Source organism: Orycteropus afer, unplaced genomic scaffold, assembly GCF_000298275.1.
Source record: "Orycteropus afer afer isolate SDZICR_OR568_19922 unplaced genomic scaffold, OryAfe1.0 scaffold00047, whole genome shotgun sequence".
Lineage (NCBI taxonomy): Eukaryota > Metazoa > Chordata > Mammalia > Tubulidentata > Orycteropodidae > Orycteropus > Orycteropus afer.
In genome coordinates this window covers 773,162-787,379 of record NW_006921634.1, presented here as the reverse complement: position 1 = coordinate 787,379, position 14,218 = coordinate 773,162, and the positions used below count along the sequence as shown (strand labels likewise).

The following is a 14,218-nucleotide window of genomic DNA, read 5'->3' as shown; positions in this document are numbered from 1 at the left end:
TGTTGTTGTTGTTTGTGTGTGTGTATGTCTGAGAATATGGGCAGGGTATTCAGCTGGGGTTATGGATCATCATTAATTGGTAGATTTGGGCTCTGCTCTTTTTCCCGCAGTTTTATTTCTGGAATGTAAAATACATTTTCCCATAGAATTATGTTATTAATGATAGTTGCATTTACAAAATGGTTTATAAACTTCAATTAATTAAAAACATATAAAGTAAACTATATTTATGATTTTTAAAGTCAAGTAATTCTACTACACAGTAAGGGAGAAGCTGATTCCAAACTTGTTAACCAGAGCAGTTGAATGATAAACATCATGGTTACATTAGTGTCACATCTAACACCATGTGATTCTTTTTTCTCTCCTTCCTTCTTATCTTTTTTCCCTAGTTACATACATAATAGGTGTCCATTTTAAAACCTTTTACACCAGTCTATAAAGTACATTCCAGAATAGAACCATTATTCTTTAATGTGGTAATAAAATTACACACTCTACCCATCTCCAAGAATTTCAGTTTCAAATAATGGAGATAAAAGTATAAAATGTGAAGACTGCCATTATAGAGAAGTAACCAAATAGACACTCCATTGTTTCTGAAAAACTTACTCCAAGAGCTTCTGTGCATCAAAATATCCAATTGGGTGAACTGGAATGCTTGGAAGACCGACAGCTTCTGCTATTCCATATCTATAAGCATATTCTGGGGGGAAAAAAAATCAGCTTTTTCTTCATTAAAAATTTTAGTTCTTTCAAAAAGTTTTCTCTCAAATACATTACACACATCCTCATGTCATCCCTACTGTAATTGTTAAAATAAAAAAGATTGACAATTTTAACAAAAATGTGGAGCAGCTGACACTCTCATACAATGCTGATGAGAATGTAAAATGTTAGGGTCACATTACAGAACTCTTGAAATTTAAAGCTAAGAAGAAATGTACACTATTATCCAGCAATTCCATTTACCCAAGAAAGATGAAACACATACCCACAAAAAAATCTGTACAAAATTGTTCATAGTAGCTTATTTATATTAGCCAAATACTCGAAACAGCCCAGGTGTCTGTCCATCAACAGGAGCATGAATAACCAATCTCTAGGTTGGGCAATCCTACTTCCGTAGTGATACTGCCTTGGAAATCCAAGGAGGGGTCACTGTGAGTCGGGGTTGACTCGACAGCAAACAACAACAACAGCAGAGTACCACACTAGGATGCTACTAAACATTTAAAGGGACAAACTATTAATACATAGAGTAACATGGACAAACTCAATGCATTACACTGAGTGAAACAAGTAAGGCACAAAAGAATACACACCTTTGATTCCACTAAAAAATGAAGTTCAAAACCAGGCAAACTAATCTATGGTAATAGTTGTATTAGAAAGTGGTTACTTCTGGGGGATGCAGTGGAAATTGATAAAAAAAAAAAAAAAAGGGGGGCCCAAGATAACCTTCTAGAGTGATGGGGATGTTGTATATCTTATTTTGGGTGATGTAAATGTATGCAGTTTTTTATCAAACTGAATCATTTATTGCAGGTAAATGATACCTCAATTAAAACAAAAACACGTATTTTGTCATTTCTTGAGATTTAAAAAATGTAAGAGCTATTTTTTTTCTCTAAATTAGAAAAGAATCTAGTAACAAACTTAGGTAATCGAAAACACTTTTTTCTTTTTATAGGTAAAATGACATAATGATACGATACATGAAATTTTCAAATTCTCTACTATAATAACAGAAAACGGGGACTGCCACATGAAACAAGATGACAAAATGTTGATAATGCTAATTTTGTGTAAGATAGAAATAGCTATGATAAAAAAGTAACATTAAAAGGAAAATGAAAAATAATAAGGCAGAAAGGGAATTCAAGAAATGTTACTCCAAAGGGATATAACATGATTCCTCCACCCCAATCTCATCATGTAAATTTGAGAACCCTCAACAGAAAAATTCCAATTATTCTAAATTTTCCCCATAATTTTAGCTTTGTACAACTAAGAGATATTTGGAGAAATTATATTTTCTACAAATTGGAAATGAAAAGATGGAATAAATAAAGTTCTGGTAGATTAGTATGATCTTATCATCAGGAAAACACATATGTTGTTGTCCCTCACCTTCATAAAAAAAAAAAAAAAAAAACAACTATGAGAATGTACTATGTTCTAAGGAGATTACAAAGTCAAAAATACATAAGCGTTAGAGGAGTCTACAATGTAATGGAGAAACTAGAGGAGGATTAATTATAGTATAAATATACCAAATACTTGGGCAAACTTTTTATGCAAGTTATACAACCTTAGTTTTTAAACTACAGAAACTAAATAATCACAGATTTTTCTTAAACAAGCTCAAATAGTTGAGCACTTTTTAAATAAATCAGTTGTTTTGTTAATGATTGACTTACAATTTCACAAGAGAGCATTTCAACATAAAAAAAGCATGTGGTTTAGGAGAAAAACTGCCTGAATTTGAACTCCTTACACAGTGGTCTAGTGACCTTGGGTAAATTACTTACCCCTCCTAGTCTAACTTTCCTCTCTGTAATACAGAGACAGTAATACTACATGCTATGAGAAGCAAAGGAATTAATGTATGTAAAAGACTGGCATTTAGGAAATGTTTCATGATAGTTATCATTACCATCTTTATGTAGCAACTGTACACCAAGCCTTTTCTGGGCTCTTCATTCTAAATGTGTCATTCCAAGTTTCTAGAAGTACTAATCTACTGACTTGAGAATGACATGAAGCTATGTATATTCTTTATTTACCCCCATTTAGCATGAATATTCATACACTTTGCTGAAAAAATATTTATGTACTTGTTCACTGTATTCTGTCCCAGCCCCATATATGTGTTATGCAGAATATGCTATATGTACCATCAGCCCCAACGATTTCAAGTAAGGGATAATGAACCAATATTTTTCAGAGTTCTGAACTCTTTAATTTACTTCTCAGACGCAAAACAGTACCAAAAAGACATAGTTCAATTAAGTATCAAAGGAGGAAATTCTTAAATAAAAGCATATAAGTTTTTTTTTTTAAGTTCTCTAAAATGATTGAGGACGGTTTCCTGGTGGTGTAATGGTTAAGTACTCACTCCTGAATGAAAGTTGGCAATTCGAACCCACCCAGTGGCTCTGTGAGAGAAAGACCTTATGATCTGCTCCCGTAAAGATTGTGTTGTTGTTGTTGTTATGTGCCGTCGAGTCAAACCCGACTCATAGCGACCCCTCCTTGGGTTTCCGAGGCAGTATCACTACGGAAGTAGGATTGCCCAACCTTCCTTCCGAGGAGTGGCTGGTGGGTTTGAACCGCCAGCCTTCTGGTTAGCAGGCAAGTGTCTTAGCCACTGTGCTACCAGAACTCCCCCCGTAAAGATTACAACCTAGAAAACCCAATGGGGCAATTCTACTCTGTCACATGGGGTCACTATGAGTCAGAATCAACTTGAGGGTACCTAGAAACAAGAAGTTCATTGCAAAGTCCCTGGATTGTGCAAACAGTTATTAGTGTGCTCAGTTGCTAAAGGGAAGATTGGAGGTTTGAATCTACCAGAAGCACCTTGGGAGAAAGGCCTGGTAATATACTTCCACAAATTCAGCCACAGATAATCGTACCGAGTGCAGCTTTACCCTGACACACATGGAGTCGCCATGTATTGGAGTCACCTCCAGGGTGACTTTTTTTTTCCCCAGTAAATGAGTTCTCATCACTCACCATTTGCTGGGTAACCTGGTGTGAGAGGGTCTCCTGCACCATTAAGATTTAAGATATTTCCACGCTGGACACCACCTCCAGGAAGATTCCAACCATTTGGATAGGGCTCAACCCCAGGAGCAAAGTAATCAGCTGGATCTGAGTACAGGATGACTGCTCTGGCCCCCGCCAGCTGGGCATTTTTAACCTATAAAGCAGTGTCTTTTCTTAATGCAAGTTAGTTGTTCCAGATTTGGTGATAACAATTGTCAAAATTACACTTTAAAAGTAACCAAACGTCATTTGCAATCTTTAATTTAATATAAATTTTATTTTATTTAATGCCAACACATATCTCTCAGAGAATTGTTTCTTCTTTTTCCTGCTATAAGCTCTAAAAACTAGGTCCTAGAACTGGAATAGGAGTCTGCTTGTGTAGTGGTTAAAGCACTTGACTGCTAACCAATAGGCTGCCAGCTTGAACCTACCAACTGCTCCACAGGAGAAAGATGTGCCAGGCTGCTTCATAAAGATTTACAATCTTGGAAACCCTAAGGGGCAGTTCTACTTTGTCCAGTTGGGTTGCTATGAGTCGGAATTGACTCAACAGCAGTGGGTTTGGTTTTGATTGGCAGAGCTGGACTATCCCTCAGAGAAGCAAATTTGGGAAAATTTCCATCTTAAAGGTAGCTCTTTCCTCCATTAGTCTAGAAATACAATAAGCAAATAGATTCCATAGGACAGATTCTTATTGTTCTATGGCTGGAAAGGGAGCAATATATTTGAAATTTAATTCCTCAAACAACAAAAATGTCAACAAATCAAGTGATATCAATTTTTAAAACAGTTAAGTGTAAATCAGTCTCCTTTATTTCTATAACGTTGTTGTGGTGGTTGTTAGGTGTTGCTGGGTTGGTACAAAACAATGCCTGGTCCTGCTCAATTCTCACAATCTTTGCTATGCTTGAGCCCACTGTCACAGCCCTGTATCAGTCCATCTTGTTGAGGGTCTTCCTCTTTTTTGCAGACTCTTTACTTAGCCAAGCATTATATCCTTCTCCAAGGCCTGGTTGCTCTGACAACATGACCAAAGTACTTGAGACAAAGTCTGGCCCCTATCACTTCTAAGGAGAATTCTATTCTAGCCATACCTCTTCCAAGATAGAGTTGTTCGATTTTTGGAAGTCCATGGTATCTTCAGTATTTTGCAGTAGCACCACAATTCAAATGCATCAATTCTTCTTTGATCCTCCTTATTCACTGCCCAGCTTTCATATGCATATGAGGCTATTGAAAATACCATGGCTTGGGTTAGGCACATCTTAGTCTTCAAAGTGACATCTTTGCTCTTTAACGCTCTAAATAATCCTTTGCAGCAGATTTGCCCAGTGCAGTAGGAAGTTTGATTTCTTGATGGGTGTTGATTGTGGATCCAAGTAAAATGAAATCCTTGACAACTTCAACATTTACTCCATTTCTCATGATATTGCTTATTGGTCTAATTGTGAGGATTTTGTTTTCTTTCTTCACGTTGAAGTGTAATCCATACTGAAGAATATAGTCTTTGATCATCAGTAAGTGCTTCAAATCATCTTCAGTTTCAAGCATGGTTGTGTCATCTGCATATAACAGGTTGGTAAGGAGTCTTCCTCCAATTCAGATGCCGTGTTCCTCAGACATACATTCCAGTGTTTCAGACTATTTGCTCAGCATGCAGATTGAATAAATATGGTGAAAGGATGTAACCCTGATGTACACTTTTCCTGATTTTAAACTATGCAGTATCCCTTTGTTCTGTTCTAATGACTGCCTCTTGGTCTATGTACAGGTTCCTCATGTTGTTGTTGTTGTTATGTGCCGTCGAGTCGGATTCGACTCATAGCGACCCCTCCTTGGGTTTCCGAGGCAGTATCACTATGGAAGTAGATTGCCTCATCTTCCTTCCCAGGAGTGGCTGGTGGGTTTGAACCACCAGCCTTCTGGTTAGTAGTCAAATGCCTTAGGCACTATGCTACCAGAGCTCCTGGTTCCTCATGAGCAGAGTTAAATGTTCTGGAATTCCCTTCCTTGCAATGTTATCCATAATTTGTTATGATCCACACAGTTGAATGCCTATAATAGTAACTCATATAAAAATTTAATTCAGTAAATATGTCCAGGGATAATATTTAAAGTAAAGGTACTGAAGGCTAAAAACAAACCCAGTGTATGCTTCTTCCCAGGGCACAGGCATAATTTGTAGGTACAGAAAAATGTGCTCATCCTCAACTTCTGTGCTGGTCAAATTCAATGAATACCCCTGCCTATAAGCTCATAAATGTGTCCTTCCCATAAGATGGGCATGCTGCAAAACAGGAGAGGTCTATGGTTCTCAGAAAGTTTTAAGGAGACAGTTTTTCACACACAAAACATGATGTACCCAATATAATTTTTTTTTTATTTGAAGAGAGGGTTTAAAGATTATTTTTACCTTATTTCCTCTGAAAATTTTCCCATATCGGGCAATGACAATCTTCCCAGAGCAATTGATTTTCATGTCTCGCTCCAGTTTAAAGAAGTCCTGGGTCCGTGCATAATTAACATAGACTAGATCACCCTGTTGAGATCAAGAATGATTAAGTACAAAAGGAGTTTCTCTACATAAGGACTGTTTGTCACCTTTGAGCAGCAACAGGGTTAGAAGGGCATAAGCCTCAGATAAGATATTCACAGGAGGAATTCACTTAAATCAAGAAGGCAATTACATGGATTAGAAAGTATGAATTAAATAATTAGTTCTGTTCATATTTGTCCCCTGTTGTTAGTTGATGTAAATCTATTCCAACTCATGGTGACCTCATGTGTAATAGAACAAAACTCTGCCCAGGCCTGCTCCATCTTCATGATCTTGGATATGTTTGAACCCATTGTTGTGGCTGTATTGCAATCCATAAATTTTTCATTATCTAATTTCAGAAGTAGGAGCTCTGGTAGCATAGTGCCAATGGCATTTGACTGCTAATCAGAAAGCTGGTGGTTCAAACCCACCAGCTACTCCTCAGAAGGAAGATTAGGCAATCCTACTTCTGTAGTGATACTGCCTCGGAAACCCAAGGTGGGGTCGCTATGAGTCGGGGCCGACTTGAAGGTACATAACAACAACGACAACAATTTTAGAAGTAGATTATCAGGAGTTTTTTTTATCAGTCTGTCTTAGTCTAGAAGCTCTGCTGAAACTGTCCACCATGAGTGACCCTGTTGGTATATGAAATAATATATATTTCATATATATATGAAATAACAGTAGCATAACTTCCAGCGTCATAGCAATTTGTAAGATATCACAGTGTGACAAATTAACAGACAGGATGGCTTTCTGTCCCCTTGATAGGGGCTATAACAAAGGTATAGAAGTGTTCTTTGGAAAAAATGTATATTAATATATATGCACCCACACAGCTATGTGCAATTTCAAGGGGTTCAGGCATTCTGGGAGTTTTGACGGAAGCTTCACTTCCTTCAGAGAGTGTCCAGAGTACATTAATAAATAATAGTTTAAATGGTATGGGAAAAACAGGTCAGGAATTACCACTATTTTGGGGCCTCATTTCATACTAGTAGCATGATTATGTGCAGATCTTCTAACATTCCTGAGTCCCAACATTCTGACTTGTTAGGTTGGATCACTGTTTTTCAAACATTTTTTGCTTACTTAGTCCCAATATTAATTTTGAAAAGCACTGTATCCCTCATATATTTTTAAGTTGACATCTATTTTTTTAATCATACTTTTAAATAGTTGCAAAGAATGCAATTTCTAGCATATTATTGATAGTATAATTTTTAGAAACAATTTTATATGACTTTTGATATTACCTGGAAGAATTTAAATACTATATGGATTAATAGTCAACAGAATCCATTTTAAAACTGCACGAACACATTCTCTAAAAAACCAAAAAACTCACTGAAGTCAAGTCGAATACGACTCATAATGACTCATCCTTGGGTTTCCAAGTCGGTATCACTATGGAAGTAGATTGCCCAACCTTCCTTCCAAGAAGCAGTTGGTGGGTTTGAACGCCAGCCTTCTGGTTTGCAGTCAAACACCTTAGGCACTATGGTACTACAGCTCCTAACACATTCTCCAACAGTCAGCATTTTATCACTCTCTTTTCTCCTTGAACTTGTATTTTGTCCTCTTTTCTCACAGCATTTTACCTGGGATGTGCTGGCCAGATTCCTTTTTGATGAAGTACTTGTTACCCAGCTGTGGGGAAGGCTGCTGCAGATGGCCCTTAGCTGCCAGCCACCTCAGGATTGCCTCAGTTACAGAGGCCACTTTGCTCAAGGCCATGCCCCTTCTCAGAGTGCTCCATATTCACTTACTGACTTATGTACCAGCCTTCCAGTTAGCAGTCAAGTGTCTTAGGCACTATGCTAACAGAGCTCCCTGTGGGAATATCGAAAATTCTGAAGGAACATTCTGACTCCACAGCTCCCTGCAGGGTCAACAGAAGCTGCTGTTGGGCTGGCACTGTAGTCAACTTCTCGCTCTACCCAGTCCTGCTCATCTCCTCTGGCTTCCACAGATGTTGATCCCAAGAGAAACTCCTTAATTAATGTCTACCATGCTAAATTTATTTTCAGATTCTGTTATCTAGAATCTAGCTATGCTTGAAAGTCTTTCATTAATAATTGTTTCAAACTTCTCTGGAATAAGATTGTATATATAAGTGGAAATTTTTAAAATATTTATTTCCTGTGACAGACAGTATGTGTTAAAAAAAATTCTTCAGGTGTTAAGTTATTGTTAGAATTGTAAGTATAAAACTGATTCTAACACTTCATTACAAATGTTTAAAAGTAATACTTAAGCAAAATATTTTACTAGAAGTACATTTCCTAATAGAATGAATGGGACTTTCAAAAGTTAGTTCATGGATCTGTGGATAAAAGTAATTTTGCAGAATTCAATAGAGCTCAGCATTGCTTTTATTAATATTTCTTATTTTTATAGACAAAACCTGAGAAACAGGGATGAGTACGAAAGATGTTTTGTTATGGAACTGTCACTCAATTATTTGAATTCTTTCAAGTCACCATGCCAAAATCATATGGTATGCCATCATCCAAAATTAATTTTAATGTTACCAGCTGAAAACTTGATTAGGCTCACCATTCATTTTGTTCATTGGAAACTATCTGACTTGCCAAATGATTTGGTATTATTATCTACCACTCTCTTGATATTGAAAGCAATTATTTCCAATTACCTCTTTGTCTGTGCCCCAGAGATTTTTACAACTCAGAGAAATGTTTCATATTATGATTTATATGGGTGGGAGACATCATTCATTTGTAAAATTGAAGGAAAATAATTCTGAATAATTTTCAGAAGTGGGGACAGGTTATCATCACAGGTTAGTTTTCAAATCTATGAAAGAGTACCCTGGGAAATTGATGAATATACACAGATTTCCTTAAAATTATCCCATGTCTGCTCCTGAAAAACCTCCCAGCTTGAAGCCTTCAGTCCTAAAAGATTTCCAGTATTCTATCATTTTTTTATTTACTGTTTTCCTCTTTCACTACATTTTTCATAGCATGTGTGCAACTAATTTATACCTTATGTGAAATAGAATTATTAATCCAGCTGATTTTAGGATTCATTTGACAAATATTTGTTTAATACCTATTATCAGATGACAGAGAGTGTTCTAGGCATTGGAGATACAGCAAATTTCTACCCGTGGACTTACATTCATGTGGAAGAGAGAAAGTTAGCAAAGCAATAAATTATAAACTTAGTAGGTAAGCAAATTATCTAGTCTATTAAGAGGTGGTCAGTGCTATAGAAAAAAATTTTATAAGTTTAAAAAGAGTATGCAAACAGTGAACTGGTATTAAACATAACAAAACAAAACAAAATCCCATTGGTTTCAACTAGAATTAACTAATAGCAACCCTATAAAACATAGTAGAATTGCCCCATAGAGTTTCCAAAGCTATAATCTTTATGGAAGCAGACTGGCACATCTTTCTCTTGTGGAGTTGCTGGTGGGTTTGAACTACCAACCTTTCAGTTAGCAACTGAGTGCTTTATTCACTGCACCCCAGGCTCTTTGAACTTGTGCTAAGGTGAGCACAATTTTAAATAAAATGAAGAAATCTCTTATTGAGATCTGAATCTTTGCAACTGTGAAAGGATTACTTTTAGTTCTTGTATTTCTTCCTACGACCAATGCAATATTAATGATCTATCAATGACAGCACTGTACGTCTGATTAATAATTGTTAGCCATCTCTGGAGTTCACTCTTATTTGATTTTAACTGTGACTACAGAGTTAGGAGCTCTGGTAGCATAATGCCTAAGGCACTTGACTGCTCACCAGAAGGCTGGCGGTTCAAACCCACCAGCCACTCCTCGGAAGGAAGGTTGGGCAATCCTACTTCCGTAGTGATACTGCCTTGGAAACCCAAGGAGGGGTCGCTATGAGTTGGGGCCAACTCGACGGCAAACAATAACAGAGTTATTAATCAATTTGATTTCAGTAAATTGGTTTTTCATGTAAGAGTTGTACTTAAAGTTTAATGTTGTTGTTGTTGTTGTTGTTATGTGCTGTTGAGTCTGACCCGACTCATAGCGACCCCTCCTTGGGTTTCCAAAGCAGTATCACTACGGAAGTAGATTGCCCCATCTTCCTTCTGAGGAGTGGCTGGTGTGTTTGAACTGCCAGTCTTCTGGTTAACAGTCAAGTGCCTTAGGCACTATAATACCAGATCTCCCAAGGGAAAACTAGCAGAGGATGGTTACTTAGTTAATGTTACAATTTTGGGGGAGACTGTTTCTTTAAATGTCTTAAATGATGTTGTATTTTGATAAAGTAGCAATCCTGAAAAACTTATTATGATGGAAAAGGATTTGGAAAAGTTATTAGTTTAAAAAAATGACAGTATACTCTGAAAATGAAAACAAGTGTGATAGATATGCCCTCTCAGCGCTTCTCAAATGCAAGTTGTCACTGTTAGTTACAAAAAAGCTTTGTTTTCTGACAATGACCTTCTTGTATAGTTTACACTATACCATTGTTCTATGATTGGGAATAAATACAATCTTGCATTGTTAACCTATAATTTTCCCTGTTTCTTTCAAGCTGCCATCTTCCTGCTTTTGTTACTAGAGACGGGATTAAGAGCTAAATTCAATGATGATTAAAGCAGAGTCCTTGAACCAGCAGAATCAGCATCACCAAGGACCTTGTTAAAAAATACATATTCTCAGGCTCCAATCAAAACTCAAGGGCAGGTCCCAGAATCTATGTTTCAGAAGCCTGTAAAATGAGTGTGATACATACTTAAGTTGAGAACTATTAGATTAGACTATATATTATAGACATAGTCATATTACTGAATTCAAATATCCTAGAGCACAGTCCATTATTTTAAACTCCAGAGACTTCATATATAGATTCAAAGTTGACCAGTAATGAAATATCTTAAATACACATATAAACATACATATTTTAAAACAGAATTTGTAAACCATTGGCTAGGTTAATGTTGCTCCAATGAATAACACTCTAATCTTATACCAGATCACAAACTCATCTGATATTTGAACACAAATAGCAATCCCATAAGGAATCACATGCTCCATCTCTCCTCCCCTTCATCTGGAAGAGTTTAAATCTACTTGAAAGAAATGAGTTAATGATCTCTATGGCTCTAGTTCTATCAAAGTCCAAAAGTCATTTGGAGACTTAACTGGTTATACAGTAAACCTACAAACTAGGTTTGTAGTTTTCTCCTTACAACATTGTTTCACTTAGTTTCTTTACATAATCTTCTCACTTCTCAGTTAATCTCAGTGTTCTTCACTTAGCTCACATTCACTTCACAGTAAAATATTTTAAATGCATTTTTATGTCTTAGAGCTATTTAAAATTTTCTGCTGTCATATACTATTTGTCCATACAGATTTAACTCATAACTGGTAATTTGAATGCTATTTTTTAAAATGAAGATTTTATTATATTAGTTAATTTTCTTTGTACTTTCTGATTATACAGACAGATCTTTATAAATAATGAAAAAGGAAACAATAAATTTATTGTCAATACAAGTCAACATAGATAAAGTTGGCAAATAGGTGACAAATTAGAAGAAGACATTTGCAATATTTAAAACCTTATAGAATGAATAACTAAAATATTAAGGAAATCCCTACAAGTTAACAAGAAAAAGACTAGAAATCCAATAGGGGGTTAAAAAAAAGATGTAATTATTTCACAGAGTAAAAAGCTCGAAGAGTTAACAAGTCTGTTTAGAGATGATCAACCTCTATTTTGAATCAGAGAAATAAGAAGTAAAACAACAATAAAACATTTAGGGAGGTGAAAGTTTTAAAGCCATATAACTTCAGGTGTTGATGAAGATATGAGTAAAGACAATTACTCATACATGATCAGTGTGGAAGCATAAACTGAAACAGGCTAGACTTTGAGAAAATAAGTATGTTCGAAAATCCAGCAATCCCATACTCAAGTTATTGCCAACAGAGAAACCCTTGCAGGTCCATATGGGGAAATGTATGAACATGTTCCACCACTCATCTGTTAGTCTGTTATACTGTCGTAGCTTGAATGTAGCTGTGGTGCTAGAAGCTATGATACTGGTACTTCAAATAATATGGTCCACTATGCTGGGAATGACAAATTGAAAGGGAATGGTGTTTCATTCATTATCAAAAAGAACATTTCAAGATCTATCCTGAAGTACAATGCTATCAGTGATCAGAAAATAGCCATACCCTTATGAAGAGGCTGGCCGTTCAAACCCACCAACCACTCCTTGGAAGGAAGATTGGGCAATCTGCTTCCACAGTGATATCACCTCAGAAACCCAAGGAGGGGTGGCTATGAGTCAGATCTGACTTGATGGCACTGAGTTTGGTTTAGGTTTGGATAAAAAACACCAGTTAATACTACTATTATTCAAATTTACACACCAACTTCCACAGTCTGAAATTGACCAAACATGCAATCAAGATGTGTTAATAATTACTGATGATTGGCATTCTGGTGGCCTAGTGGTTAAAGTATTTGGTGGCTAAGCAAAAGGTCAGCAGTTCAAACCCACCAGCTGCTCCAGGGTCGAAAGATGAGGCAGTCTGCTTCTGAGAAGTTTTACAGCTTTGGAAATCCTCTGGGGCAATTCCACTTTGTCCTATAGAGTCACTATCAGTTGCAATTGACTCAGTGGCATGGGTTTGGTTTGATTTAGAATGCAAGATTTGGAAACAAAGAAGAAGCATCAATAGTTGGAAAATATGGTCTTGGTGATAGAAATGATGTCAGAGATTGCATGGCAGAATTTTACAAGACCAATGACTTATTCATTATAAATGAATAAATGTTGTTTTTTTCAACAACATAAATGGTAACTATATACATGAACTTCACCAGATGGAGTACACATGAATCAAATCAACCACATCTGTGGAAAGAGATGATGAAGATCTCGATATCAACAGTAAGAACAAGGCCAGAGGCAGACTGTGGAATAATCTATCAATTACTCATAGCAAGTTTAAGTTGAAGCTGCAGAAAATTAAAACAAGTCCACAAGAGCCAAAATACTTAGGTGAGTATTTCCCACCTGAATTTAGAGACCATCTGAAGAAGAGATTTGACACATTGAACACCAATGACCAAGGACCAGATGAGTTGTGTGATGACATCAAACACAGCATACAAGAAGAAAGCAAAAGGTCGTTAAAAAGACAGGAAAGGAAGAGAAGATCAAAATGGTTGTCAGAGGAGATTCTGAAACTTGTCCTTGAATAGACAGTAGCTAAAGTGAACGGACAAAATGATGACATAAAAGAGCCGAACAGAAAATTCTAAAGGGCAGCCAGCTCAAGAAGACAAAGTAGAGTATAATAAATAAATGTGCAAAGACCTGGAGTTGGAAAATCAAAGGGGAAGAACATGTTTGACATTTCTCAAGCTGACAGACTGAAGAAAATATTCAAGACTGGAGTTGCAATATTAAAGGATTATATGGGCAAAATATTGAATGATGCAGAAAGCATCAAAAGAAGATGGAAGAAATACAAAGAGTCACTCTACCAAAAAGAGGTGGTCAACATTCAACCATTTCAGGAGGTAGTATATGATTAAGAACTGATGATACTGAAGTAAGAAACTCAAACTGCACAGAAGGAATAGGCAAAAAACAAGCCTCCAGAAACTGACTGACTACTCACTAAGATGTTTCGACAAATGGGTGCAGCATTGGAGGCGCCCACTCATTTATGCCAAGAAATTTGGAAGACAGCTACCTGCTCAACTGACTAGAAGAGATACCTATCTGTGGCCATTGCAAAGAAGGGTGATCCAACAGAATGTGGAAATTATCAAACAATATCATTAATACCACATACACACACACACGGGAGCTCTGGTAGCATAGTGGCTAAGACACTTGCCTGCTACCAGACGGCTGGCGGTTCAA

General features: G+C 36.6%; 1 protein-coding gene across 1 annotated transcript in view; it reads right to left on the bottom strand.

Annotated features, from left to right (window-relative positions):
• The window catches only part of FOLH1B (folate hydrolase 1B), a 121,810-nt gene that overhangs the window by 41,064 nt on the left and 66,528 nt on the right, over window positions 1-14,218 (bottom strand). The window contains 3 exon segments of the mRNA XM_007938087.1: window positions 613-706; window positions 3,742-3,928; window positions 6,191-6,316. Of these exon segments, the coding sequence (XP_007936278.1) occupies window positions 613-706; window positions 3,742-3,928; window positions 6,191-6,316 (407 nt within the window).